This window comes from Marmota flaviventris, chromosome 2 (assembly GCF_047511675.1).
Source record: "Marmota flaviventris isolate mMarFla1 chromosome 2, mMarFla1.hap1, whole genome shotgun sequence".
NCBI classification, from domain to species: Eukaryota; Metazoa; Chordata; class Mammalia; order Rodentia; family Sciuridae; genus Marmota; species Marmota flaviventris.
This window is the reverse complement of record NC_092499.1, coordinates 172,741,629-172,768,767: the sequence shown is the minus strand read 5'-3', so window position 1 is coordinate 172,768,767 and position 27,139 is coordinate 172,741,629. Positions and strand designations below refer to the sequence as shown.

General features: G+C 40.9%; 1 protein-coding gene across 3 annotated transcripts in view; it reads left to right on the top strand.

The window, feature by feature from the left end:
• Nucleotides 1-27,139, top strand: part of Cds2 (CDP-diacylglycerol synthase 2) — a 63,336-nt gene that overhangs the window by 17,201 nt on the left and 18,996 nt on the right. Inside the window, exons 1-4 of one of the 3 annotated variants that reach the window (XM_071608770.1) lie at nt 13,373-13,659; nt 15,329-15,374; nt 25,146-25,282; nt 26,520-26,616. In XM_071608770.1, the coding sequence (XP_071464871.1) occupies nt 15,354-15,374; nt 25,146-25,282; nt 26,520-26,616 (255 nt within the window). In that variant the 5' untranslated portion in view covers nt 13,373-13,659; nt 15,329-15,353. Of the gene's footprint in view, nt 1-13,372; nt 13,660-15,328; nt 15,375-25,145; nt 25,283-26,519; nt 26,617-27,139 lie in introns of those variants that run through there. The other 2 variants (XM_071608771.1, XM_027955040.3) reach the window with 2 other exon arrangements.

Here is a 27,139-nt window from a genome sequence, read left to right as displayed (position 1 = left end):
ACAACTGAGTCACATCCCCAGCTCTTTTTATTTTTTTGAATTTTGAGACAGGGTCTTGCTGAGTTGCTTTAGAGCCTTGCCAAGTTGCTGAGGGTCTTGCTTTGAACTGGTCATCTTCCTGCGTCAGCCTCCTGAGTTGCTGGGATTATAGGTATGTATCACCACAACTGGCTCCATTTTCCTTTTGATCCTGAGTAGTAACTAGAGTTTGTATGCTGATTTAGTTCACAACATATTTTCCTGCATTGTCTCAGGACTTTTCAAGCTTTTTTAGTCCTGTGTCCACAGAAATATACTTTATACTGCATCCCTGTACCAGCTTGCATGTGGGAATTACTTGGAAACAAAAAGTTTCATGAACAGGTACATACTTTTACTATCTGTGAACGTTCACAAGTTTCTGTTCTGCTTGATTCTGTCTTATTCTCCTTTTTTTTTTTTTAATATTAGTTGTAGATGGACACAATACCTTTATTTTATTCGTTCATTTTTATGTGGTGCTGGGGATCGAACCCAGTGCCTCATGCATGCTAGGCAAGCACTCCACCACTGAGCCACAACCCCAGCCCTTATTCTATTTTTTGATAAGCTATTTTTTAGAGTAACATACATGCAGAAATATGTACATACCATAATTTTTCAGTGATTTTTTCATAAAGCATTCACTTCCTGCCACCAGCACCCAGATCAAACAAAATGTTCCAGTTCTCATGAAGGCTTCCACGTGATGGTATGTGTTTATTTTTTTTGTGGTGCTGGCAATCAAACTCAGGGCCTTAAACATTAGGCAGGTGCTCTACCACCGAGCTCTATCCCCAGCCCCGCAGTGTCTTCTAGTCACTGCCTTCTTTCATAAATGGCTTCTAGCTCAACTTAATATGGCAACATATTCTTTTTTTTTTTTTGCTTATTGTGACCTACTGAATTGATTTCAAGGCCCACTAGGTCCCCAACTCATAGTTTGAACAACATGGCCTTATTTTTATCCTGCCAATAATCCTGAGAATTTTTTAAATGAAAAAGCTGAGGCCCTGAAATGATTTGATTTCTCCCAAGCTCATACATTTTAGTGTACTGTTTGCCTTTTCCCTGTGCATTTGCTTGTCCCTGAGATGAGGAGTGTCTTGCTTTAGAAAGTCAGTTATGTAACTCTTTTTTGTTTTATGTCTAGTTTATCACTTCCTCTTAATATGTTTACAGAATCAGTATTCATTATTAATGTAGCTCTAGTGATTTTCTGATATTACCATTCTTAAGTACTCAGAATACTTTTGGTCTGTGTTTTTGTGAAGATGAGTCAGGTATATTGTTCATGACTTTGAAGGTATGTGACTTGGAGGCTTTCATGATATTCATCTTCTGGCCTCCCTGATGAATGAAACTCTTCAGAGGCATAGATGACATGCAGATGTGACAAATGATGAATGTGCACAGATCCTTGTCCTTCCTGGACAGTAAAGCTCTGCTGACTTGCAGAGCTTTTCCTGCCTGTAGGCTTCACCTGTGGAGATATTTCTGTCTATTCCAAATCTCAGGCCCCAGAAGACTTAGCTGGAGGCTCAGTGGTTGAGCTGCCCTGTTATCCCCAACCTTTTCTGATTGAAAGGTCACTGATCATAGCCAGCATTTAGACACTCTTGAGAGCATCTAGGGCTGGTCCCACAGTCCATGCCCACAAATTCTTGATCTAATCCTGAGCCTGAGGACTCTCTCAGAAGGTGAAACGCTTGCTGACTTCAGTTAATTCTTACCTAAGGCTTAATTTTAGGAGCCCCAGTGTCTGTGTTTTCCACTCTTGGTAAAGTTCTCTGGAAGAGAGGCAGCTTGGAAACTTTCTCAAGGCAGGTGTGTGCCAGGCAGAGTTGTTGGTGGCTATGAGGAAACAGCAGTGAACAAAATCTCTTCACCATGGATTTTGTATTCTAGTGCGGGAGACAAATGTCTAATACTGTCAGGTGCTAGTGATGGTATAAAGAATAAAACTGGTGTTTCTTAATATGAGGGTAGCATTTTCAAATGTTAGCATCTGAAGGGACCTTCCAGAATATGTTCCAGATGGCTTAGATGTGGACAAATGTTTCTGGCCTTGCCTAGAGCATCTCCATTATTGAAGAGAAACAAGTGGATATATACCCAAACCTATACATTCTGTAGGGCAGGATCAAACCATTTAGGACTCTAAAAGCTTTCATATCCCTGTCAATATATTAGCTGCTGCTGGGAAATACAGCTCATTACTATCCTGGATTTTATGGTTATCCCCAGGGCTACTTCCACTCCATATCCTTTAACCTTTGGAGGGCTGAATCGTGGTACGTTGTCTTCATGAGTTGCATTTATATAGTTGTAGCACTAGGGTTGCTTTTTGCATACAAATGCTGACAAGCCAGTATTTTAGACCTTGTTGTGGATAGATAACAGTTGATGAATTTGATTCATTATAAAAAATAACTTATTGAGCTATTAAGGTAAACGGAGATGAATGGGGCAGTCTCTACTTTTGATGATCTTTAAATTATGGAAAGTGCCTCTTTTTTTTTTTTTAATTACTCCAGTATTTTTATTTATTTATTTTTATATGGTGCTGAGGATCGAACCCAGGGCCTCGCATGTGCTAGGTGAGCGCTCTACCTCTGAGCCATAGCCCCAGCGAAAGTGCCTCTTAATACAAATATAAAGCATAACAAATTCTATGGGGGAGGCACAGAGGACATTTTCTGGGGACTTTATCAGAAGAGAGGAAGTTGGTGAAAAGGATGGTGTGTTAGTTTCCTGGAGCTGCTATAACAAATAATCACAAATTGGGTGGTTTAAAACAACAAATTTGGGCCTGGGGTTGTGGCTCAGCGGTAGAACACTAGTCTTGCACACACGAGACCCTGGGTTCAATCCTCAGCACCACATTAAAAAAAAAAAATGAGAAGTAAAGTTATAGTATCTAACTACAACTAAAAAACAAAAACTGTACAAAACAAAACAAAAACACAACAAATTTTTATTTTTCACGGTTCTGGAGGCGGGGAAGTCAGAGGTCAGGTACCTGCAGATTTGGTGGCTTTTCATTGTGTTTTCACGTGGGGGAAGAGGAGTCTCTCTGGCGCCTTTTTTTGTTTTAAATAATGTCATTAATCTCATGCTGGGCATGATGTGCATGCCTGTAGTCCAAGCTACTTGGAAGGTAGAGGCAGGAGGATTGCAAGTTTGAGTCCCTTAGTGAGACCCTGTTTTGAAATAAAAATTAAAAAGACTGGGATGCAGTTTAGTGCTTGCCTAGTATGTGGGAGGCCCTATGTTCAATGCCTAGTAAACCCCTCTCTCCCTATAAAAGGCACTAATGCCATCATGAAGTCTTTGCTCTAGTGACCTAGTCATTTTCACTGGCCCCATCTAATACTAATACCTTGGGGATTAGGATTTTAGCATATGAATTTTGGGGTCACCATAGCACGTCAATATTTCAGACAGGGTGGAGGGCACCTGTGCTTGGACTGAACCAACCATTTCACATGTCTCTGAAAGAGCTTATCACTCACAGCCTTTAGGTCATTATTTTAAAAAGAAACCTGAAATATCTCACAAGGATTTTTCAGTTGTTTCCAGGTTATAATGGAATATGCATAATTTCTATTTGAACTGTAGTCTCCAGATCATCAGATCAAATATTTTCAGACTGCCAACCTATAGGTAAACTTTTCTGTTAACAATTAAGTTTGTGAATCTTAGGTGGAGTGTAAAAACAGAATCACCAGTGTATTTCCAAATTTCTTGTTTTATAATGCAATGAGAACACAGCTAGTTTCTGAGCAGCTTTGTTGGGCACAGTGAGAATTTCGTACCTGAATGATCCTCCTATCTGATAAGGTGCATCCATGAATGATAATGACTTTTTAGAGTTATTTTTAGAAATAATAATTATTTTTAGAAAATAAAATGTTCATGTAGGCAAACTTAAGTAATCTCTGTCAGAGAGATATGGTGGTACTGGACAGTGGTTTTCAAAGTGTATTCTCTTTAGGTATGTTAGGGTTCTTCAAGCAAAATTTAAATCTGGCAATGAAGATGGTTTAATAAGACTTTCATTTCCACTGTTGCCTCAGCATAGATGAGGCATTTATCTGATGTGGGAGAAACCTAACTTTAACCTGTGTTACTGCAGTGGTCCAGAGTGATAAGCAGGTTGTTTTGAAAATTTGATAGATATTTTGTGTCAGATAATATAGAACAGAAAATAATTAAATAATAACACTTAATATTCTTTTTAAAAATTTGTTCTAATTAGTTATAGGTGATAGCAGAATGCATTTTGATTCATTGTATACAAATGGAGCACAACTTTTACTTAATATTCTTTTTTTTTTTAAAGTTTTTTGTAGTTATAGATGGACAGCATGCCTTTATTTGTTTATTTTTATGTGGTCCTGAGGATTGAACCCAGTGCCTCACATGTGCTAGGCAAGCACTCTGCCACTGAGCTACAGCCCCAGCCCTACTTACTTAATATTCTTTTTTTTTAATACTCTTTTTAAAAATATTTATTTTTTAGTTGTAGTTGGACACAATATTTTATTTATTTTTATGTGGTATTGAGGATCGAACCCAGGGCCTCGCATATGCTAGGCAAGCGCTCTACCACTGAGCCACAATCCTAGCCCCTACTTACTTAATATTCTTAACAAATGTATTTGAAGGAGAAATTATGTGCGTTTTTTTTTTTTTTTTGGTACCGGGGTGATTGAATCTAGAGTGGTGTTTAACCGCTGAGCCACATCTCTAGTTTCCCTGCCTCCCCCTTTTTTTTTGTATTTTATTTAGAGACAGGGTCTTGCTGAGTTGCTTAAGGCCTTGCTAAGTTGCTGACTTAGAACTTGCAATCCCCTTGCTTCAGCCTCCAGAGCTGCTGGGATTACAGGTATGTTTCACCATGTCTGGCCAGAAATTATGTTTAATTTGTATAGTTCAATAAATCAAAAAGTAGAACTATTATATGTGTTTGTATGTATTTATTTAATTTTTGTACTGGGGATTGAACCTAGGGGCACTTAACCACTGAATCACTCCTTTTTATTTTTATTTTGAGACAGGTCTCACTAAGTTGCTTAGGGCCTTGGTAAATTACAGAGGCTGGCTTTGATCTTGTGATCCTCCTGCCTCAACTGCCTTCTTTTTTTTTTTTTTTTTTCTGCCTGAGCCTTCTGAGCCACTAGGATTATAAGCATGTGCCACAGCACTATGCTTTTTTATTTTTCCTTTTTAGAAAATAACGTTCACGTAGGCAAACTTAAGGAATCTCTAAAGCAGCAGAAGAAAATTTCAGGTGTTTTGATTCTTGGTTAACAGATTACTTGCACTTTATCTGAAGGATTGGTGATGTCTTTCTGTACAGATAGGTAGCCAGCTTTGTTTTCTTTTTCTTTTTTTTTCAATCCCAAAACAGATTTGTGAAAATTGTATTTGTTACACTGTGCAAACTTTTTACACATATAAAACTACCCTTTTCTGGAGGATGTTTCTAGTATTTCTTAGGTCATTTCCCCATACATATGTACATTGAAACCAGTATTAAAACCAATCCTACTTGGTTAAACCTTTTTCCCTTTTTTATTTAAAAATCATGGAATTGTGTTTCTGAATAAAATTTATATATCCAGCAATGTAAAATGTACATATACAAGAACAAAGTAAAAAATCAGAATCCTTTTGATGCTCTTATGTTTTTAAAATAATTTAAGTCTCAGAAGTTTGGAGTGGTTAGTGGTGTGCCTCTTCATTTTACTTTTTGACTGGCGGTCTGTGATGATTGTGATGATGATAAAAACTAAGTTGTTTGTGTTGCTGCTGTTGCCACCATAACCATGGGATAGTGCAAACATTGTAGCAGTTGTATTTGTTGTAGCTATCATTCAAGACAAAGGAGAGCTGGAATCTCTGCTTGGAAGGTTTTGTTCATGTCTGTTCTCAAGCTTGCAACTCCATAAATTTCCTGGGGATCTGCCTGTTCTTGACTGACTGAACCTTGCTTAGAACCCGGTTCCCATGGCTAGTGAGGATTACATTCTCCTGAAGTATCAGCATCCCCATTTTCTCTCCCAGTGCCAGAACCATATTTCCAGCCACTTACTGACATCTCCATGAGAAAGTTCTCACAGGCATCTAAACAGAAATTTTTACCTTGCCCCCAAAACTTGATCTTGAAGTCTTGCCAGGGGCCAACCAGTTGACAGCCTTACAGTCTATATCCTACATAAGCCAGAAACTTGGGAGTCATGCTGAATGCTTCTTTCCTTATTTTTTTCCCCCTGGTATTGGATACTTCTGTTGGCTTCCTCCTAAAATCCACTCCACTTTTTCATGGTTTATAGTTGTCTGCATAGGTTAGTTGATTTTAATCCTTGTCTGTCTGCCGCAGTGACAGTTTCATGAATAGGCAGGCATTAAACCACAACCAAAGCTAATGTTCACCTTGACTATTATAGAAGTAGGCACTTGACCTAGGATGGTAAAATCAAACGAGAGCTCTAGAATCTGGTTGGAAGGGTGTGGGGAGAGAAAGTTCTCCCCCATCAGCTTGAGGAAAAAGGGACTGGGAGAAAACATAGCCAGGGTGCTATGGCGCTGGCTTGCACCTTCATGGGAGCTGTTAGATGACACCAACACCTGGAAGGCAGAATGGTGTGACCAGAGACCCATGTAAGCCTGTGAGTTGTGTAATCTATTACTGGTTCACTTCTGACCTGAGACCTTCATGCCAACTGAATCTCACAGTTCAGTCATCTACCGCATTCCATCTTAGTTCATATGGATGCTTTTCAGAGGGGGTTTTTCTCACCATCATATTTAAAATAATGCACAAATCCTGTCACCATTCCTCATACTCATACCCATAGAAAGCTTTCTGTGATCCTCCTCTTTGTCTTCCTTCTCCTTCTGTAGAACCCAGGGATCTCACACATGCCAGGCTAGTGCTCCAGCACTGAGCTATATCCTGGCCCTCTGTTTTTTTTTTTGGGGGGGGGGGCGGGAGGAGTACCAGGGATTGAACTCAGGGGCCCTTGATTACTGAGCAACATCTCCAGCCCATTTTTGTATTTTATTTATAGACAGGGTCTCACTGAGTTGCTTAGCACCTCCCTTTTGCTGAGGATAGCTTTGAACTTGTGATCCTCCAGCCTCAGCCTTATAAGCTGCTGGGATTACAGGCGTGAGCCACTGCACTGGCCTTCTGTTCCTTCTAGCACACATCATTGCCTGTAATTTATGATCAGTATCAATTTAGGGAAAGGCCTTAGGGGACTGAGTAGGGTAGGGCACCACCCTCATCTGTTCTTGGTAACATTTCTCTTAAAGTAATCACATTCCTTAATAACAAATATATGTCTTTAAAACCTCCCATAGTCCCAATACCCCCAAATAACAAACTTTCTGTTGTATTTTCTATTCTGTTTTCTATGTGTACATGTTTTGGGGGCAAAAGGGGATAACTGTTGTAATCGCATCGTATACCAGTTCCTGTTGTTTTCTTTTTCATTTCCATTATTGGTGAGTTGGATGAAGCTATTGATGATAAACTGATAAAGCATGCAGGAAACATAAAGCTCAGCTGGATGAGTACACAAGAAGTCAGAAAAATAAGCATTTAAAATATCAGTGGGCTAGAAAGGCGGGCTAAGCCTACAAATATGAAATTAGGCAGCAGTTAGCACTAGACTTCACTTATCAATTCAGAAGTATGAATTAAGGAAGACATATTATATTTTAGGCATATAAAGACCTAAGAACTTCGTCAAGAAACAAAGTTCACAGGTCAAATAACAAAAATACCTAATGGAATTTTCGACTGTATCAGTACAGGTATAGGTCTGGCTATGGTTAATATTGGTTAGTTTTTACCTAAGAATTCAGTATAGTGGTAAAATAAATAAGGAGACACTGAAGGAGGAAGACTGGAATTGGTGTCCAAAGTGTTTTTTTTAATTTACAGTCAGAATTATTATCTCAGAGTTTTTTTTTGTTTGTTTGTTTTGTTTTTTTTTTGTGGTACTGGCAGTTAAACCCCAGGGATACTCTACCACTGAGCTATATCCATTCCTGCCTTGTTTTTTGGTGCTGGGGTTTGGAAAAAAAAAAAAATCATACCACTGGCTGGGGAAGTGGCTCAGTGGCTCAGTGGCTAAGCACCCCTGGGTTCAATTTGTGATACAAAAAAAAAATCAGGGGCACTTTACCATTGAACTACACCTCTAGTACTTTTTATAAAGTTATTATAAATTGTTATAAAATTATAAAATGTCTTTGTAGATTATTGTGAAATTGAGGTACCCTTTTGTGCTGTGGAACATTAGAATTTATTCTTCCTGGGTTGGGGCTGTAGCTCAGCGGCAGAGTGCTTGCCTAGCATGCCTGAGGCACTGGGTTCTATTCTCAGCACCACATAAAAAATAAAATAAATAAAGGCATTCTGTCCATCTACAACTACCAAAAAAAAAAAGAAAAGAAAAGAGTTTATTTCTCTTAAGTCTGTTTTGGTAGTCATCACTGAGGCTAGCCTGGAACTTGGGATTCTTCTGCCTTAGCCTCCCAAGTTGCTAGGATTACAGGCATGTGCCACCAGGCCTGGCTGTCACATATGTAGGTTCTTTATTTAATGTATGAGATTGGCAATTATGTGGAGATTGGGACCTAACACAGTATTATTTGAATTAGAAATCCCTGCATTCCTGAAAACTGATTTCAAATAGCCTTCCTCTTTTTTCTTTTTAATTGACAGAATTGTCCATATTGTAGAATACAGTGTGATAATTTAATATGTGCATTTAATATGTAATGATCAAATTGAAGTAATTAGAATTTCCATCTCAAATATTTGTCATTTCATTGGGTTGGGAACTTTCTTTGCTTTTTTTTTTTTTGTGGTGCTGGGGATAGGCAAGCACTACCACTGAGTCGCATCCCAAGCCCCGGGTTGAGAACTTTCAAATTCCTGTCTTTTAGTTTATTATAAAAAGATAGAGGCTGAGGCAGGAGAATAGCAAGTTCAAAGCCACCCTCAGCAACTTAGTGAGACCCTGTTTCAAAATAAACACTAAAAAGGGCTGGGGAAGTGGCTCAGTGGCTAAGCACCCCTGGGTTCAATTTGTGGTACAAAAAAGAAAAAAAAATCATAAATTGTTGTGAAATCTAGGTACCCTTTTGTGCTGTGGAACATTAGAATTTATTCCTCCTATCTAAATCTATTTTGGTACCCGTTGCCCAACTTCTTTCTTTTCTTCCAGTCCCTTACCCTAACCCTAACTCTAGTGATCATGATTCTAGTCTCTCTTAAGAAATAAGATTTTTAAACTTCCTGTAGGTGAGAGCATGTACTTGTCTTTCTAGTCTGGCTTATTTCATATAACATAATGGCCTTTTGTTCCATCCATTTTGTTGTAAATAACAGGATTTCATTTTTTTATTCTGAATAATTTTCCTTTGTGTATGTATGCCACATTTTCTATATCCATTTACCTATGAGGGACAATTGGTTCCATATCCTTTGTTTGGTCCTGGAATTTAACTCAGGACCATATTACCACTGAGCTACATCCTTAGTCATTTTTAAAATTTTGAGACAGGGTCTTACTAATGGCTGAGACTGGCCTCCAATTTGTGATCTACCTGCCTCAACCTCCCAAGTTGCTGGGATTACAGGTGTACACCAAGTTTCATACTTTAACTATTGTGAATAGTATTTCCATTGTAAATAGTGCTGCAGTAAATATGGAAATGCAGGTATTACCCACAATTTTTGACTCTAAAACTGGGTCCTTTGTCCCTTGAAATTGTGGAACCATTACTGGAACTAAGCACTGATTGAGCAACAAAAGTGTATTCTTGGCTAAGAATAGGAGAAGTGGGAGCAAACTTGCAAATGGACTTTTTCACCCATTGGGTGTCAGGAGGTTATATATATGGAGAAGAAAAAAAGGAGGAAATAAGATAATATGGGTATTTATGTCTTTTCTGGGAATGGATAGAGATTGGGGGTATTTTGTGAACCTACAAATCCTATACTTAAATTCTCCTCTTTTTGCTTCTTTTATGGTTCTCTTTGGTTGTTATTTTCATAGCTTTTGTCAGCAGCTGTCCTGGAGCTAGGAGGGTGTCATTTAGCATGTAATATAGAATCTCATATTATAATGAAGTTAGAAGTTGTCTGGAGGGTACTCTGGCAGCCATTTTCGATACAGCCAGTTGACAGTATCCCTCCTGGAGGCGAGCTTCCGGTCTACAGGCATCCTGCTTTCAAAGATGAGGAAGATTTGGGCAGGGTAGGAACGCAGTTAGGTTACCTAGGCAGTACATTTAATTTTTTTTGGATAAGTACCCAGAAATGGGATAGCTGGATCATGTGATAGTTCTATTCCTCTTTTTTTGAACTCTTTTGTGGACCTCCAGATCCTGCACTTAAATTCCCTTCTATCACATAGGATACATTTGGCCACAATAGCTAATAGAGAAGGGGAGATGAAGGTAGGAATACCAGCCACAGTCCTGTAATGTCTTGTATAGAATGCAAAAAATTTAAGAATACAAAAATTGTTGAATATGCTAAAATGTCGCCCATCTATAACTGCCATTTAAGAAAACTCTGGGATTCTCTCTGAATGTTTGGCTGTGTTTGCTTGTACAAATGTGGTGACCTACTTAGTGGCTTTGTTCCAGGTGCTGGGGGTGCAGTGGTGAGGAAGTCAACATGGCTCCCCACTCAAAGTTGCTAGTCTAGAGGAGGAGACTACACAGTGAGGCGTGCACTTGAGGGAGGATTGGGACACCCAGGCATTAGGGAGGGTTTGTTGAGAAAGGGTTTTTTTTTTAAATTTTTTTTTAGTGTTGATGGACCTTTATTTTATTCATTTATTTATATAAAGTGCTGAGAATCAAACCCACTGCCTCACACATATGAGGCAAGCACTCTACCATTGAGCCACAACCCCAGCCCTAAGAAAGGAGTTTCTTAAAGGATAAATCAGAATTAGCCAGAAGAGGTGGGTTTCAGAAAAATGTGGTTTGCAGAGTGTTCTAGGTAGGAACCCATGAGCAAAAGGCCTAAAAGTAAGAAACTTTTTTAGCTACCTACTCTCAGAATGACTTCAGGAGACAAGGCTGGAAGGGTACACAAGATTCCCATTCCAGAGGGGCTTACAGGCCATTTGAAAGAGTTTAGACATATTCTGTGGGCATAGGGTATCTCTGGTAGAAATTCATGACAAGGAATTAGACAATCAGATTTTTTTTTTTTTTAATGGGAAGGTGGACTTGCTGCTGTGTCAAGAGTGGGGTGGGAGTGGATTCTATGGCAACATCTGGTAAGCATTTGAATATATGGTTCTGCAGTTCAAGAATGGTTGAGAACTGGGAATGTAGTTCAGTGGTAGAATGCTTGCCCAGGATGTGTGAGGTCCTGTGTTTGATCCTTATCACTGCAAAATAAACCCCCAAACATTTGAGGCCTGAGAGCGGGTGGTAGAAGGAGAAGAGGAAAGCTTGGGACCAGTCCCTGAGGAATGCTGGCATTTAGGGACAGGCTGAGGAGGAGAAAACTGCTAAAGAGAAGCCCATCTACAGATGGCCAGGCCAGAGAGGCAGGTGGGGAACCAGGAGGATGTGCTATTTAGAAGCCAAAGGAAGAATGTTGTTTGTTTGATAATAGCATTGAAAGCTGCTGAGAAATTCAGCCAGATGAAAACAGAGTTCCCAGAGGGTTTAGTGATGAGGTCATTGTTGACCTGGGAGAGTCACTTCAGTGGAATGGGTGGGGATGAAGTTGTGTTGCTGTGGTTTGAGAAATGATGCACTCAGGGAGGGGATGTGACATGTCGGCTCTTCACAAAGGTTCCCCCCACCTCTCTGGTACTGGGGATTGAACCCAGGGCCTCACCCATGCTAGGCAAGCATTCTACCCCTGAACTATACCCCCATACTTCCCAAAGATTTCTTTCTGAAGTGAGGAAGAAGGTGCATTATCAGTTAGATGTGGTATCAGAAGTTTTTTGTTATTGAACCTATATAGGTTGTATAAATAAGGGTCGTGGAGAGGAAGCAGTGAGAAGAGAACAGGGAAGGTAATCAGTGGAGTGAATCCCTGAGAGGTGGGAGTATGGGCATGGCGAGCCAGCCTACGGCCATCTCCCATATGGTTTTCCAGGGAACAAGTACCCTTCTGTGGAAGGCTTTCTGGGCCCAGGGCAGTCAGTGCTGCATCCTCTGCAGAGGCACCTATGGCCCTTTGTAAATGGTATTGTCTGAGGCAAAATAGTTCACAGCCAGTTAGTTCTTATTTTATTTAAAATTTTAAAAAAAGGGGGCTGGGGTGGTGGCTCAGAGGTACAGTGCTTGCCTAGCATGCATGAGGCACTAGGTTCGATTCTTGGCACTACATAAAAGACAAACAAACAAACAAACTAATGTATCAACCTAAAAATAAAGATACATAAATAAATAAATATTTAAAAAAATTTTTAAAAATTGTTCTTTTTATACATGATAGTAGAATGTATTTTCTCATATCATGCATACATGGAATATAACTTCCTATTCTTATGGTGGTATATTATGTGGAGTTATACTGGTCGTATATTCATATATGAACATAGGAAAGTTGTATCTGATTCATTCTACTGTCTTTCCCATTCCCATCCCATTTTCCCCTGTCCAATCTAGTAAATCAGCCCACCTTGTCCTGCCTGTTGTGAGTCAGCATCCGCTTATCAGAGAAAAAAATTCAACCTTTGTTTTTTTGGGATTGGCTTATTTCACTTAGCATTATAGTCTCCAGTTCCATCCATTTATCAGCAAATGCCATAATTTCATTCTTCTTTATGATGAGTAATATTCCATTGTGTATATATACCACCCAGTTGGATTTTAAAAAGGTGAATCTGCTGCACATATGTCTTCTTGTATCCTGGCTTAACTAAATTTACTTTCTATATATCCCAGTATTGATGTGAGGCTTTTAGAGGACAGGATGGCCATATTGGGAATGATTCTGTTGGGACTCAGAAAACAGTATCCTAAAGTATGGTACTGACAGAAATTTCAGAATACAGAAAAGGAAAGACAGACTGAGTTTCACAAGAGAAGTGCCCAGGAGCTGTTGGAATGCAGGAAATGTCCAGGAGACTTTGCAGTGAAAAACATGCATTCCTGAGCATGACAGTCCACGTCCTTAGTCTGCACCTTTGGCCTGTGCTCTTGACCTATGCCCTTGCCTGCAAAAAGTAACTTGAGGGTAGTGCGCAAGCACTGGAAAACTGGTGCCAACTGTGTAACTCCACCCTGGGTTCACCTTAGTTTAGCCACTAGCAACTGTCCCTCTATAAATATTGTTAACTCCACACCAAAGAGTTGCTGTCTCTCCCTCTGGAGATGGCCCACATTCTCCCTTGCGAGTGTATTGTTTTACCCCCAGAAGCTTTTCATTCTCAAGATGGCCCACATTCTCCCTTGAATGTGTCTCTACTTTCCTAAGTAAACCTTTGCGTCTCTGACACATGCTGAAATTGTTTTCCATTATGTAAGCCAAGGACCCTGCTTGTCCTGAGTCAAGGTCCCCCCTGGACCTCACGTGACATCTCTTCTTCTGGCAACCTAGATGGGGTGGTTCATGAGGCACTGACTTTGGTAAGTTTTCCCCAATACTTTCTTTCTATCTTGGCTGTGACTTATTCTGTGTAAGATCTGGTACTTCTAATTTCTTCCTCTGCTTCTTTCACTTTCAAAGACCAAAGAGCATAAGCTCTATTCACCTTTATGCCATGGTCCCATTTTGGGTGACTGGGGAAACCTGGAGCTATGTAGATGCAAGTGGCAGTGGGGTGCCAGCCTTGGTATCTTTGAGTTTTCAAACTCGTTTAAAACTGAAGGAGCTTAATGGTCTCCCTTAAAATCCTGTCTTCTCCTGTTCTTAGACTGTATTGCAGGATTACTTGTAGGTTTCTCAGGTGTCTTGCTAAATCTGTCTCTCCTTTTCTTGGCCAAAAGCCCTTTTCTCCCTTAGAAGATGAGTGCTTATTCATAAAACTGCCAAAGATAGGAGACGCCTTTGGCCAGCATACCTGGTTCATGGGCAAGAGGGAACACAAGTTGCTGATCTGGAAGCCACTGGGATAGTCTCCCAGTGTGTTGAGTGTCCCCTTGTTTTGTCAAACATGAGATTCACCTGAGGCCTTGTTGCAGGGACCTGGCCTTGATGTGATAATCAAGGATGCTACCTCCATTAATCACCACATTCAGACCCTATACATTATGTGGATAATCTCTTAATTGTTTAAACTTCTGCTATAAATCTAAGTTCTGAGAATGAACTCTTGTGCTAGCTTCCCTCATTCCCTTCTCTAAGCTGCCTTTGCGGTCTCATGTTTCATGCCTCAGCTAGACCGGTCTGCAGTATAACTGCTGTTGGCTAGGAAACACTCTGAGTCCTTTGTTTTAACTAAAACCATGTGATTCTTGAGTTTATTTTATATTCTCTACTTGTTTTGGAGAAATAAATTATTCCAATCTTAACCTGTTGCTTTAGTAGATATAGCCCTGAAGGAAACTGCCCTCCTGTCTGTCTGACCTCTTATTATTTTTTAAATATTTTTTTAGTTGTCGATGGATGCAGTATCTTTATTTATTTATTTTTATATGGTGCTGGGGATTAAACCCAGTGCCAGGCAAGTGCTCTGCCTTTGAGCCATGACTCTGGCCCCCTGACCTCTTATTTTAGTCAAGATAAATAAACTTACTCTGCTGGCACTATCTAACAGAAATGACAGCCTCACCTTCAGGGGACAGCAATTGCTATACTTTAGACATGATTGCCTCAAGGCCTTTGAAGTCCTTCTTGGTCATGAGATAAAATGTCAGCTATAAACAAATCTTTCTGTTGTCACTTACTTGACTTTGTCCTATCCCAAAATACCTCAGAAACTAAGAGTTTACAGGGCTAAAAGTTAACAGGGCTTTCTTTCCGTAGACTGGGTTTTTGTGTCCTCACTGTTTAAAAAACAAACATCAGCAGCAACAAAATTCTGAATTCTCAAGTACACCTAGATTACTTGAGATCATAGGGATATTCTTCTCAGGATATTCTTTTCATAAAGAACCTCTTTTCTTGGGGCTGATAGGGGCTGTAAAGCACCCTGACAACTGCTTATAGGATGAGAATGCTTCTATTGCTGATAAATTTGCAGACTTAAAACCTGGAGGCTACAGTGTGGGACAGATTTCAAAGTTTGATTCCCATAGGGAATTTAAGTACCCCAAGACCTATTTTTTTTTTTGTTTGTTTTCTCTTTCTTTTCAGAAAACCACAAGAAAACCTTTGAAGCATGCAAATTTCAAGATTATGGGTAATTCAGTGTCTGTTCCTAAGAACTCACCACTCAGGTGTATAATAAATAATTAGAGTTATTTTGAAATGGAGGATTTAAAAAGAAATTGGTCCCCGCTACCCCATAACATTTCTTGTCCTCTATATAAATTAGATCTCTGTTCATTTTCTTTTCCTGTCTACAGAACAAGTCTGTCTGTGCACCCCTCCCCCGCCCCAGTCTGCTGTCTTTTTTTTTTTTTTAATATTTTTTAATTGTCAGTGGACCTTTATTTTATATACTTGGTGCTGAGAATCAAACCCAGTGTCTCACACATGCTAGGCAAGCGCTCTACCACTGAGCCACAACCCCGGCCTCCCTGGTCTGTTGTGTTTAAAAACAAAAACCTTGGTTATTCAAGTTGTTTTCTTAAGCAGTTATTCAAGGGCTAACTCTTAGACTCATTTGGGATTAAAGGAAAGAGAAGAAATCTTCCCCTTTAGAGGATCCTAAAGAGTGGGATAAACAGTGGTGATGGTGGACATGGATCTACCTCATAGATGGACAAATGACCACCAGAACTATTGATTCACTGTGTGCCATGATTGGTAGACCTTGCCTTGTTCACCAACTGTATGGGCTTCCCCTGTCTGTGTCCTCTATTTTATAATCTATTGTTCATTGTGTCACATGATAGAGATCTGTGAAAGAACTGTTTTGGTTTCTGGAATTCCAAATTTGGGGTGTACTCCAAGTGAGCTTTAGCTTCCTTGCCCTCTGTCTTTGGGTACCCAACAGCTGGCAAACTGTAAAAACAGAGGTTCTGTCTTTATTTCTGTTCCTTTGCCTGTCTCGTGAGACATTTTCTTTTCTGCTACTTGGTTAAAGGGGATATCTGACTCATTGGTGAGTCTATGGAAAGAAAGCCCTGTAAATTCTTAGCATTGACTTTTAGTGCAGCCAGCATACAAGCTTCTAACAAAGAGTTCTAAAAATCACAATAGGCAGAAATTATATTAACTTCAAGTTTTAGAAATCTTAAAGTAGACTTTTCAGGTTGGATGAGTATTGAAAGTGCTTTTTGTTGTCACCGAAGGTCTACATCTGATTAAAAAACAAATTGGCTTACAAGGACTTATCAACTAGATTTTTAAAATATGATTTTCCAAATATGATTTTTCTAACCCTGAGATGCTCTTGTACGTCAGGTAATAAGTCTGTGTCCTTAGACCAAATTTCCATTTGTAAGGATCTCTCCCTGTTAATTAGCTTTTTTTCCTTTTTTAGTTGTAGATGGACACAATACCTTTATTTATTTATTTATTTTCATGTGATGCTGAGGATCAAATCCAGTGCCTCACATGTGCTAGGCAAACACTCCACCACTGAGCTACAATTCCAGTCCCTTGATTTAGCTCTTAAAATAGGAAAAGATATTAATTTAAGACTGTATAACAAGCCTCACTTTTTAAAAAATTTTTATTATTATTTTTTAGTCATACATGACAGTAGAATGCATTTTGATATATAATACGTACATGGAATGTACATACATCAATCATATTGTTTATTCTATTCTGCTGCCCTTCCTATCCTCCCTACTCCTCCCCTCCTCTCCCATCCTTTCTCTATCCAATCTAATGTGACAAGCCTCACTTTTAAACCTTTTGCTTTCAGCTGGGTGAGGTGGCACATGCCTGTAATCTCAGTGACTCTGGAGGCTGAAGCAGAGGGATCTCAAGTTCCAAGCCAGTCTCAGCGGTTTATTAAGGCCCTTAGCAACTTAGCTAGACCACCCTCTCAAAACAAAACATAAAACTGGGTGTGATGGCACTTGCCTATAATCTCAGTGACTTGGGAGGCTGAGGCAGGAGGACTGTGAGTTCAAAGCCAGCTTCAGCAACAGTGAGGTGTTAAGCAACTCAGTGAGACATTGTCTCTTAATAAAATACAAATAGGGCCGGGAATGTGGCTTAGTGGTCGAGTACCCTGAGTTCAATCCCCAGTACCCCCAACCCCTGAAAAAAAAAACATTAAAAATGGGCTAGAATGTATCTTAGTGCCCCTTGGGTTCAGTCCCCAATTACTGTCCCCCCCACCCCCCAAACACCCCCCCACAAAAACACAACCAAAAAAATCTTTTGCTTTCACTGGGCCTTTGCCTATACCCTTCTCAGGGACATTTAAACTAAGTACTGTATATCTTTGAGAGGTGAATTTTCTACTATGTTTCATCTAAGTCATACCTTTGAAAATGCAGATTTGAGATAAAGACTGCTTAGGACTGTAGTAATCATATCAACAGATTAGTTTTAAAAAACTGGCAAATGGTAAATCTAAATGAAAGCTATAAAATCTTTGTTTTCTTTCTCTCTATATATTTTTAAATATTTATTTTTTAGTTTTAGGTGGACACAATATCTTTACTTTACATTTAATGTGGTGCTGAGGATCGAACCTAGTGCGTTGTACATGCTAGGCAAGCACTCTATCACTGAGCTACAACCCCAGCCCCTTCTTTCTATATTTTTATGTACATTTGTGTATGTGTGTATTGTATGTTGTGTCTGCATGGTACCAAATTCACTTATAAACAAGTGCTCATAAAATTTAAAAAATGGATCCAAATACCCTTTAGTTCAGAACTGCCTTAAAAAACAAAGATTTTTTGTGTTTTATCAAGATAATTCCTTGTGTCTCTTAGGTTTTCATTACTCAAAAGCAAGAATTAGCATTTATTTAGTCTTAAATGATACCTATATTTCTAATTAAACATTACTTAGCTTATTTTGATATATTTGACACCCTACATATCTGAGTAGAGATGTGTATTCATCTGAAGGCTAAATGTGGTATATCTGAGCTTTGTCTAATATTATAGAAATTTGTAAAGTTAAAGATATATAGGTAACTGACAAGTGCTCTCTTTTATGAAGTGCTTTGTTATTGTATCTATGAGATACTCTTGTACATCAGGTAATAATTCTGTGTCCTTAGACCTGGTTCCTAAGCTTGTAAGAGGTCTACAGCTATTTTTGATCTTTGTCAGTGCTATTAACCGATACAAACCTGTTAGATGCACATAATTATAGTTGTCCTATGGAGACAGATTCCAAAAGTAAAAACTAAGTTCACACACACACACACACACACACACACACACACCTTCTGTGTAGCTGTTCCACCAATTATTACTGCCTTCTTTTTATGTTAAATGTATTTGTTTCCCATGGGTACAGTAAGCTTTCTAAAATGGGAAATAGGAAAACAGTTTACCAAGCTGGTGTCCTTTTTTTTTTTTTTTTTAAGAGAGAGACAGAGAGAATTGAGAGAGAGAGTGAGAATTTTTTAATATTTATTTTTTTAGTTTTCGGTGGACACAACATCTTTGTTTGTATGTGGTGCTGAGAATTGAACCCGGGCCGCACGCATGCCAGGCGAGCGCGCTACCGCTTGAGCCACATCCCCAGCCCCAAGTCCTTCAAACTAAAATTGTTAGTAGGCACAACCTTTTTTAGGTTTATGTTTGATTGATTGATTAGGAAAGATTGATTCATATCACAGAAGGGAAGATTGGAATTGATACCACATCCAGAGCCTGGATGGATTTTGTTCTCTGGAATTCATTCAACTTTTCCTTTCTCAAATTATTTACATCCTTCCACACTTCCCTATCCCCTGTGAAGAGGGTATATAAGCTTCTAAATCTTGGGGGTTAATGGGTACTCATTCTCCTGTAATTGCCCCCTTTCCCCTATAGGTAATAAATATGTATGCCTTTTCTCTTGGTCTGTCTTGTCAGTTTTTTTTCAGCAGGTTCAATCATGAAACTTCCTAGGGTAGAGAGGACTTTGCCTTTGCCCCTTTAATTCTAAATTCTTTCAGAGAAGGGCACTTCCTCTTTGGTCTTTTGTTTAGATAGTTGACTTTATCAAATGGGGGTTAGCATTAGAAAGGCTAGAAATATTTATTATTCCTACTAGTGTATACACCCACACACACACACACACATACACACACACACGTGTGTGTGTGTGTGTGTGTGTGTATGTGTGTATGTCCCCCCCCCCCACTTCCTGTAATGAGTCAGAGGAAAACCTGCTTGGCTTTCTCATTGAGAGGGACACATAAGTATCCCTGGTACTTCTTAAAAATCCTCTGCTTTTAGCAGTTTCTTTCCCAGAGACCTGTCTGCGTAAGTGGGGGAGTTGTCCTAGCAGATGGCCAGAGGCTTGTCGAAGATGGCAGAGTTGGTATTTAGCAGAAAGGTTAGGCTCAGACTAATGACTTTGTTCTGGGAGAAGGCTTGCAATTTGCATATAAAATAGTGTAAAAACCAACTTTTAAGTTATGGAGTCATTTAGTAAGTGAAACATGAATTTGAATACAGTGCCAGTGGTAAGGATAGAATGATTGGAAGCATAAACACCTAGTGCATTAAACTCCAATTAAAAGTGAAATTTCCTTGAACATGGAAGAAGGAAGAAATAAAAGCCTAATGGATGCTTTACCCAGGTTTTAGCTTCTCTTAGGCAGACATAAATGCAATATTAGTATTTTCTAAAGTGAGATAGAAATGGAGTATGCATCTTGTAAAGAAATGGGTGTGGGCAGGGTATGTTTGGCTTGTTTAGTTAGGAGAGTGCTTTACCACTGAGCTACATCCCCAGCCACACCCTTTCAGGTCAGGCTCTGATCATTGCCATTTGTGGCATCATTACAGAATCTGGAGAAATATTGAGGCAGGATGGTGACACTGTCGATGACCAAAGGGGAGCTTCAAAAGACTGCTGCCCAGGAAGCTTTTGTGAGTCCTTGAGAATTAAGAGGGAGTGAGAAGGTAGGAGCCAAACAGGGTTTCCGCCTAGAGAGTAATAGTGAAAATAAGTTCTACCTAGCTGTGTGGACTGAGCTAGGTCCCTCCCCAGGAAGACTCAGACCTTGACACAGGAACTTCCTCTCCCAACCGCTGTCTCTCTGTGTGCTGTGCCCTCCATGCTCCCAGCCTCCTGCTGAAAGCAGGCTTCTGTGCACTTCTGAGCCCATGTGGGGCTAAGTTGGTGGAGGCATGAGGGCCCCTGGAACACTACTCAAGGAAGCTTTTTGAGTATGAATTTCTCCCAAAATGCTGATGACTCTTACTGGGCCCTTGTTACCCAGAACTCTCCATATGTCATCACCCCAAGTGCTTCCTCCTTTCCCTACAGGGCTTCTGTGAACCAAAAGGAGGGAGGCCTCGGTCCCCCCACCCCCCACCCCAACCCTGCCGTTTGAGCAGCACTCTTATTTCCTGTTTATAACAGCATTGCTACCCTCTTGGGAAATGGCTTAGGAATTGTGGGAGGATGGGCGGTGGTTGAGGTGGAATCTGAGAGGGTCCGCCCTGATTAGCCTCTGCTCTGGGCCCTTGAGATTGAAAAGGAAGGAAGGAGGAAGCAGTTCCCCCGCTGCACTGTGCTGGTTCTAGAGCTCCATTGGGGGCAGGAGTGAGCACCAGTCTGGTCCTCTGTGGAGCAGGGGAGGGCATGTGTTAGGTATGAGCTGGAAGTTGGAGTGGGTGCTGTCATTCTCAGTGCAGTCTGGACACTTGGGTCCATGGTAGGTCAAATAGAATTAAGTAGCTCATTTGTTGTAACAAATCTTTGGGCACTGCTTAATATGGGACTGGTGGACGAGTGACCCTTGGCCCCTGACAGATCATCGCATCCAACATATATATGATGTTTTTACCACTTGCCCTAGTTGACCTACAGGTATTTATTAAGATGTGCATGTGTGCTGACTTGTCCATAACAGAGATACAAGGGGAAGAAAATGAGGATGAGATAAGTGGAAATTAGGTCTAATATTTCCTCTACCTGTTCAGCATTGTGCTGAGTGAATCCCATTTGAGAGTGCTAGCATGTATTGTTGCTTTCACAGGTAACTTGCATGGTTCAGACACCACTTCATATGTTAGCTCTGGGGAGGGATCGTTTTTGAGTTAGGACTATCTATGTGAAAGAGGAAGCCAGGCAGATAAATGCTGTCCTTGAATAATTAGTATATGAGCCCCAGCCAGGCCAGACCAGAGTTCTTTGCCTTACCTGCCCTCTTTGTAAAGGCTACCCAGTTTGCCTGGGGTGGTATTTAAGGTTCTTCATGTTCCTGTGCTGTGGCAGGTTACTGAGAAGTAGGGACAGGGGAGGCCTGTGCACTAGGCACCTGCTGTTATTCAGGCCCTTGGTGGCTTTCTTTTTTTCTTTTTAGTTGTTGACAGAGCTTTATTTTATTTATTTTTATGTGGTGCTGAGAATCGAACCCATTGCCTCACACATGCTGGGCAAGTGTGCTTCCGCTGAGCCCAGGCCCCAGCCCCTCTTTGTGGCTTTCATAGACTTCTATCCATGTTGCATTTGATCCTGTCAACAGCATCTGAGGACAAAAAGTTCTTTCCCTACCAGGAAGACCAGAGATGGAGGTCTCTGTTGAGTGATGAGTGTCAGAGCAGGCCCTGGGGCTTGCTTCCCGGAATGGCTGCTGCTGCCTCCTAGAAAGTTTGCCTAGACTGGGCTGGAATGTATTTTTAAAGTGAGATAGAAAATGGCAAAGCATGTGCAAAGCCCTGTTCATCCCCAGTTCCAAAAAAGAAACAAACAACAACAACAACAAAACAAAACAAAGACAAGACCCCAACTGAAAGTTTGCCTGGGTATCTGCCTGTCTTGCCATCCCCTGGTAAGGGGCCTGGAGGTCAAAACCTGAAGAGTAGGATGACTTGCCCTTCTCCTTGGCTTTGCCCTTTGCCCCACACAGGGATTTGCCCTTTCCATCTGTTTGATCCTGCCTCAGCTTGTTGGAGAGTGGTGGTCTGTGTAGGTGCTAGTCTCTTGCTCAGAAGGTGCCTCCAGGAATGGGCTTGCTCTGAAGTCTTACAGTAGGTCTGGGGGGAGGCCTGAGAACCTGAAGTTACTTGCTTAGAGGCAGGAAATATCTAGGAAGTTAATCTTTCAAGCTCATTGCTTCAGAGCTTTTATTTCGTTTCTTAAGTGTTCATCTCAGTCACCCTGAAGTCTTGATAATAACAACTGTGTGTTCTTGTGTGAATTCTGTATCTCCTTTTACTCCTTTGTGACTGGTTTATCCTTACTATAAGGAGCGAGGAGTCAGTTTTGACAGGGTTTGGCGCTAGGCTTATGGTTTATAAAAGGGACCTGGAAGTTTCAGAGAGACTCTTAGCTTGGAGCTGGAGCTGTCCTTCCCTGCCTGGGGACCCAGTAGCTTTGGTGAGTTTCCTTGACAACAGGCGAGATAAGCTAAAAATAACCTTATGTAGGGCCTTCAGTGCATGTGAGAGTGCCCTCTTGCCTGTTGTGCTTGGGCTTAGTTCCTATGGCTTAGTTCCTATGCTACTGGAACACATTTGTGGCAACTTTGTGTATGTGTGTGTGTTGGGGGGTGGCTTAGGTGCTCTCATTTTGAAGGCCAGAAGTTTAGAGGTCAGAGTTAGATAATCACGCAGTATTTTTACCTTGGAGTATTAGTGGTTGCAGGTGGGGTGTGAGTATAAATTTTAAGAATGGGAATTGGGGGCTAGGGATATAGTTTAGTAGTAGAGCACTTGCCTAGCATGTGCTAGCCCTGGGTTTGATCCCCAATACTGCAAAATAGAAAAGAGAATTACAAGACCAGGAAGCCATTTTCAATGTCTGGTTTCCCTTTTGCCTAACTGGAGAGGGACAATCCTGGAGGTGTTGTTGTGTTTTAGAACCTCTGGAGCTGTGGAGTTTGGTTATCTCTCTTTAGAGAATCCCTCCACCTAAGGAGAGCCCTTAACTAGGTTTCTTTCCTAAGATAAAGACACCAAAGTACAAAGGCATAAGGATCACTTGTCCAGAGCCACCTGGCTCTAGTTTGCAGAAGCTGTGGCTCCTTCCCTACTGAGGAGGACATATCTAAAGCCAAAGCCAGCTTTCTGTTTTGTAACAGCATTCTGCTTTAGCTAAGGCCCTCTATGGTATAAATTAACTTAGAAGTAGCTTTGTCAGGGCAGGAACTGAATCTCTCTTTACCATACCTGGAATTAATTCCTGTCTTTCTCCATCCTTCCATCCATTAGTAAACATTTGGCTGTGGGCCAGGGTTGGGGAAATAATGAGAACAAAATGTTGTATTCCAGTCTTAAGAGAGCTTATGGTTATCTGGGGGAGACAGTTACAAAGAAGTTTGCATTGTGGCCAGCTCTGATAGGCAAGAGGTCTGAGGGTTAGGAGAACATCAGGTTAAACCAACAAATTGACAGAAAGTACTGAAGTCTGAGATCATAAACAAATTCTACAAATTAATATAAAAAAAGAAGCAGAAAATTCAGCAGAAAAAAACTGACCAGTAGTTTGATGAACACTTCAAAAAAGCAGATACCCAAATGACCAATATACATTCAAATAGTGCTAATATCATGTGTTAGTCACTGGGGAAATTCAAATTTAGTTCTTCTGGGCCAGGCATGGTGGTGGTGCATGCCTGTAATCCCAGCAGCTTGGGAGACTGAGGCAGGATGATCACAAATTCAAAGCCAGCTTCAGCAATTTAGCAAGGTTCTAAACAACTTAGCGAGACCCTGTCTCAAAAATAAATAAGAAGGACTAGGGATGTGACTCAGTGGTTGAATGCTCCTGGGTTCCGTCCTGACATTAAAAAAAAAAAAAAAAAGTTACTGACCAGGCATGGTGGTACATGTCTGCAATCCCAGCAACTCAGGAGGCTGAGGCAGGAGGATTGCAAGTTCAAGGCTAGCCTCAGCAACTTAGTGAAGCCTTAAGCAACTTAGCAAGACCTTGTCTCAAAAACATAAAAAAAGCTGGGGATGTAGCTCTGTGGTTAAGTGCCCCTGGGTTCAATTCCTGATACAAATCAAAAACAAACAAAAAAACCCCCAAAATCTCTCTGAAGTAGGATGGTTCCTAGGATTCAGAGTAGCCTGATACTCGGGTGGAGTTTGTGATTGGCATGGCTCTGGCCCCTTCCCCAGGTTGGGGGGCAGGGTCAGTCCCTGCAGGTGTTTCATTTGTGGTGGGGCCTGTCTGGCAGCTCTGTGTGAGTGACATTGTGGAGTCTGCTGATGCTCAGGGTCTGTTGGCAGGCAGAAGACAGAGCTGCAACAGTCTAGCCAAGCTTTGATTTGAGTGAGCCAGTAGGTGTGGCTTCCACACTGGTGGTCTTCTCACAGGATGTTCTTGCCAAGTCCAGAGCGTTCTGGACTTTGAGGCATTGTGTATCCCTGGGGGAAAAAGCCCACACACTGGGTTTTCTCTGAGAGAATCTGGTCAGTGATGCTGGCCACTGTGGCAGTCCTGAGAGTCTATAGTGTGCCATGGCAGAGCAGAGGTGGTGCCCTGTGAAAGTCAGGTCTTGGTGGAGAGGATTTTTCAGAGATGGATGGATTTTCCTGAGCGCCTACAGCCCAGTGCTTTTGGGGATACACTTGGGCCACCTATGCCAGTGCAGGCTCGGGGATAAGCTCCCAGAAAATATATCACAGCCTCTTTTTTGCCTTCTTTGACTACAATTGATCTCTCTTGTATCCCCCACCCAGGGGGCTTAAACAGATTGCATGTGGTGTAGATGCATGCTTCTCTTCCAACAGAGTGCGGCCACCTTGGCATATGTCAGAACACTGTTGAGATTGCTTTGTGTCCCATCTGTTCTTTTACTTGACTGCCAGGCCCTGTTTGGGGTCTTTTCACACAGCTCTCTCAGAAGAGGCACACCCTTCTCAATAGTCTGTTTGGCATTTTTGATTGTTTCCTCTTCTGTGTTTCTGCCATGTAGGAATCAGAGTCAGAAGCAAAGGTAGATGGAGAGACTGCATCAGACAGTGAGAGCCGAGCGGAACCAGCTCCCCCGCCAACCTCCGTAGATGACACCCCAGAGGTCCTCAACAGAGCCCTTTCCAATTTGTCTTCAAGGTAATGTGGCTCAGTGAGGCAGATATTTGTGGGGGTCTTTGCACTATGTTTAACATGCACTATGTTTAGTATGCCATGGAATACTTTAGGTCTTAGGATTTCTGGTTCAAGGTTTCATTTTCTCTCTTTCATATACTTCCACTATGAACAGTTCCTTAAGTTCTCTAGGAAAAGGTGGGAAACATTTCAACTTATTTGAATCCTTGGGTAAAATTTTTGGCTCTTGAGAAGTTGGTCCTTCTAAAAACAGTTTTGTGAGTAGATGAAAAACACAAATTATAAGACCCCAAAGCATTATCTAAAAGCATTCCTATGCAGGCCTGCCACCTTGTCCCTTGGAGAAGCTGTATTATGCAGTGGTTAAGGGCATGGAGCCTGGAGCCAGACCCCTGGACTCTAGTCCTAGCTTCACCATTTGCTGGCTATGTGACCTGTTCCTCTCATTTCTTCAGTAAAATATGTATGAATATTATGTGTCAATTTAAAAAAATACATTTGGATTAAAATCTATTTTAAAATTGTAAAAAGCTAGTTGTGTTGAGGATTGAATTAATAATATATGTAAAATTCTTATAAAAATCCCTTGTGCAGGTTGAGCATGGTGACATACATCTGTTAATCTCAGCTACTGGGGAAGCTGAGTTGGGAGGGTCACAAGTTTAAGGTCAGCCTCAGCAACTTAGTGAGACCTTATCTCAAAAAATGAAAAGAGCTGAGTATGTAGTTCAGTGGCAAAGCATCTCTGTGTTCAGTCCAAAGTACCAAAAAACCCAAAAGTTTATTAGTGTGTTTATTAGTCATAGTTGTCTTTGCCTAATATTATTACAATCAGTGTGATAATACAGGGAAGTGCAGTGTGGAATTGTGGAATTCTGTTGCAGGAAAATGCCCAGAGGTTTTTCTTTAGCTAGATGGCCATAGAAGTCATCCAAGTAGATGCAGAAGCTGTGGGCATTACATCTCTGTTTTTTGCCTGGTCTTTACTTCAGATGAAAGCTGGGCATATTTTCTGTAGGCCCTGGAGCACCTGCTGAGTTTGGTTGTGGGTGAGACGCATTGGTGCTAATGCTCTGCTCCACCAGCCTGTGGCAGTGCCTGTCAAGGTAAAGGAGATAGCCTGATAATAACTAAGCCCAGGGCCCACCAGACTCAGAAAGAGCCATTTCCCTTAGGTTTGTGCTGTAGTTCTTTCTGGGCTCCTAACTGGTGTTTTCTCCTTCCCCCGTTTCTCACCTAGATGGAAGAACTGGTGGGTGAGAGGCATCCTGTCTTTGGCCATGATTGCATTTTTCTTCATCATCATTTACCTGGGACCAATGGTTTTAATGATGATTGTAAGTGCCATTTGCATGTCATTTTAGTTTTACATTCTGTTTGTTCTACAGAATTATTGTCTTTAGTGCCAGATATTGGGTTGGCTCTGGAACTCAGTGAGGCTCCAGGCTCCTAAGAATACTTCTAAGCCTTAGACCATCTGTGACTTCTCATCTTTCAGTAGCTAACTGGAGGTTACTGGCATAGGCCAGTTATTTGTAGTTAAAGATGTCACTTTAAAAAAAAAATATTTTATTATTTTTTAATTTTCAGTGGACACAACATCTTTATTTTATTTTTATGTGGTGCTGAGGATTAAACCCAGCTCCCTGCGCATGCCAGGCGAGCACGCTACCGCTTGAGCCCCCCAGCCCTCGCTTCGTTTTTAATATTGAATTTATTATTACAGTTTAACTGTGACCCTGGCTGTGTGTTTCTGTGATTCCTGGTTTTGTTTCCTGCTCTTCTGGAACCTCACTTGAGGGCTTAGAGCTTTTGTTAAGAAGTCGCAGTCCACAGAGCTGCTCTTGGTCTTCCTGCTGT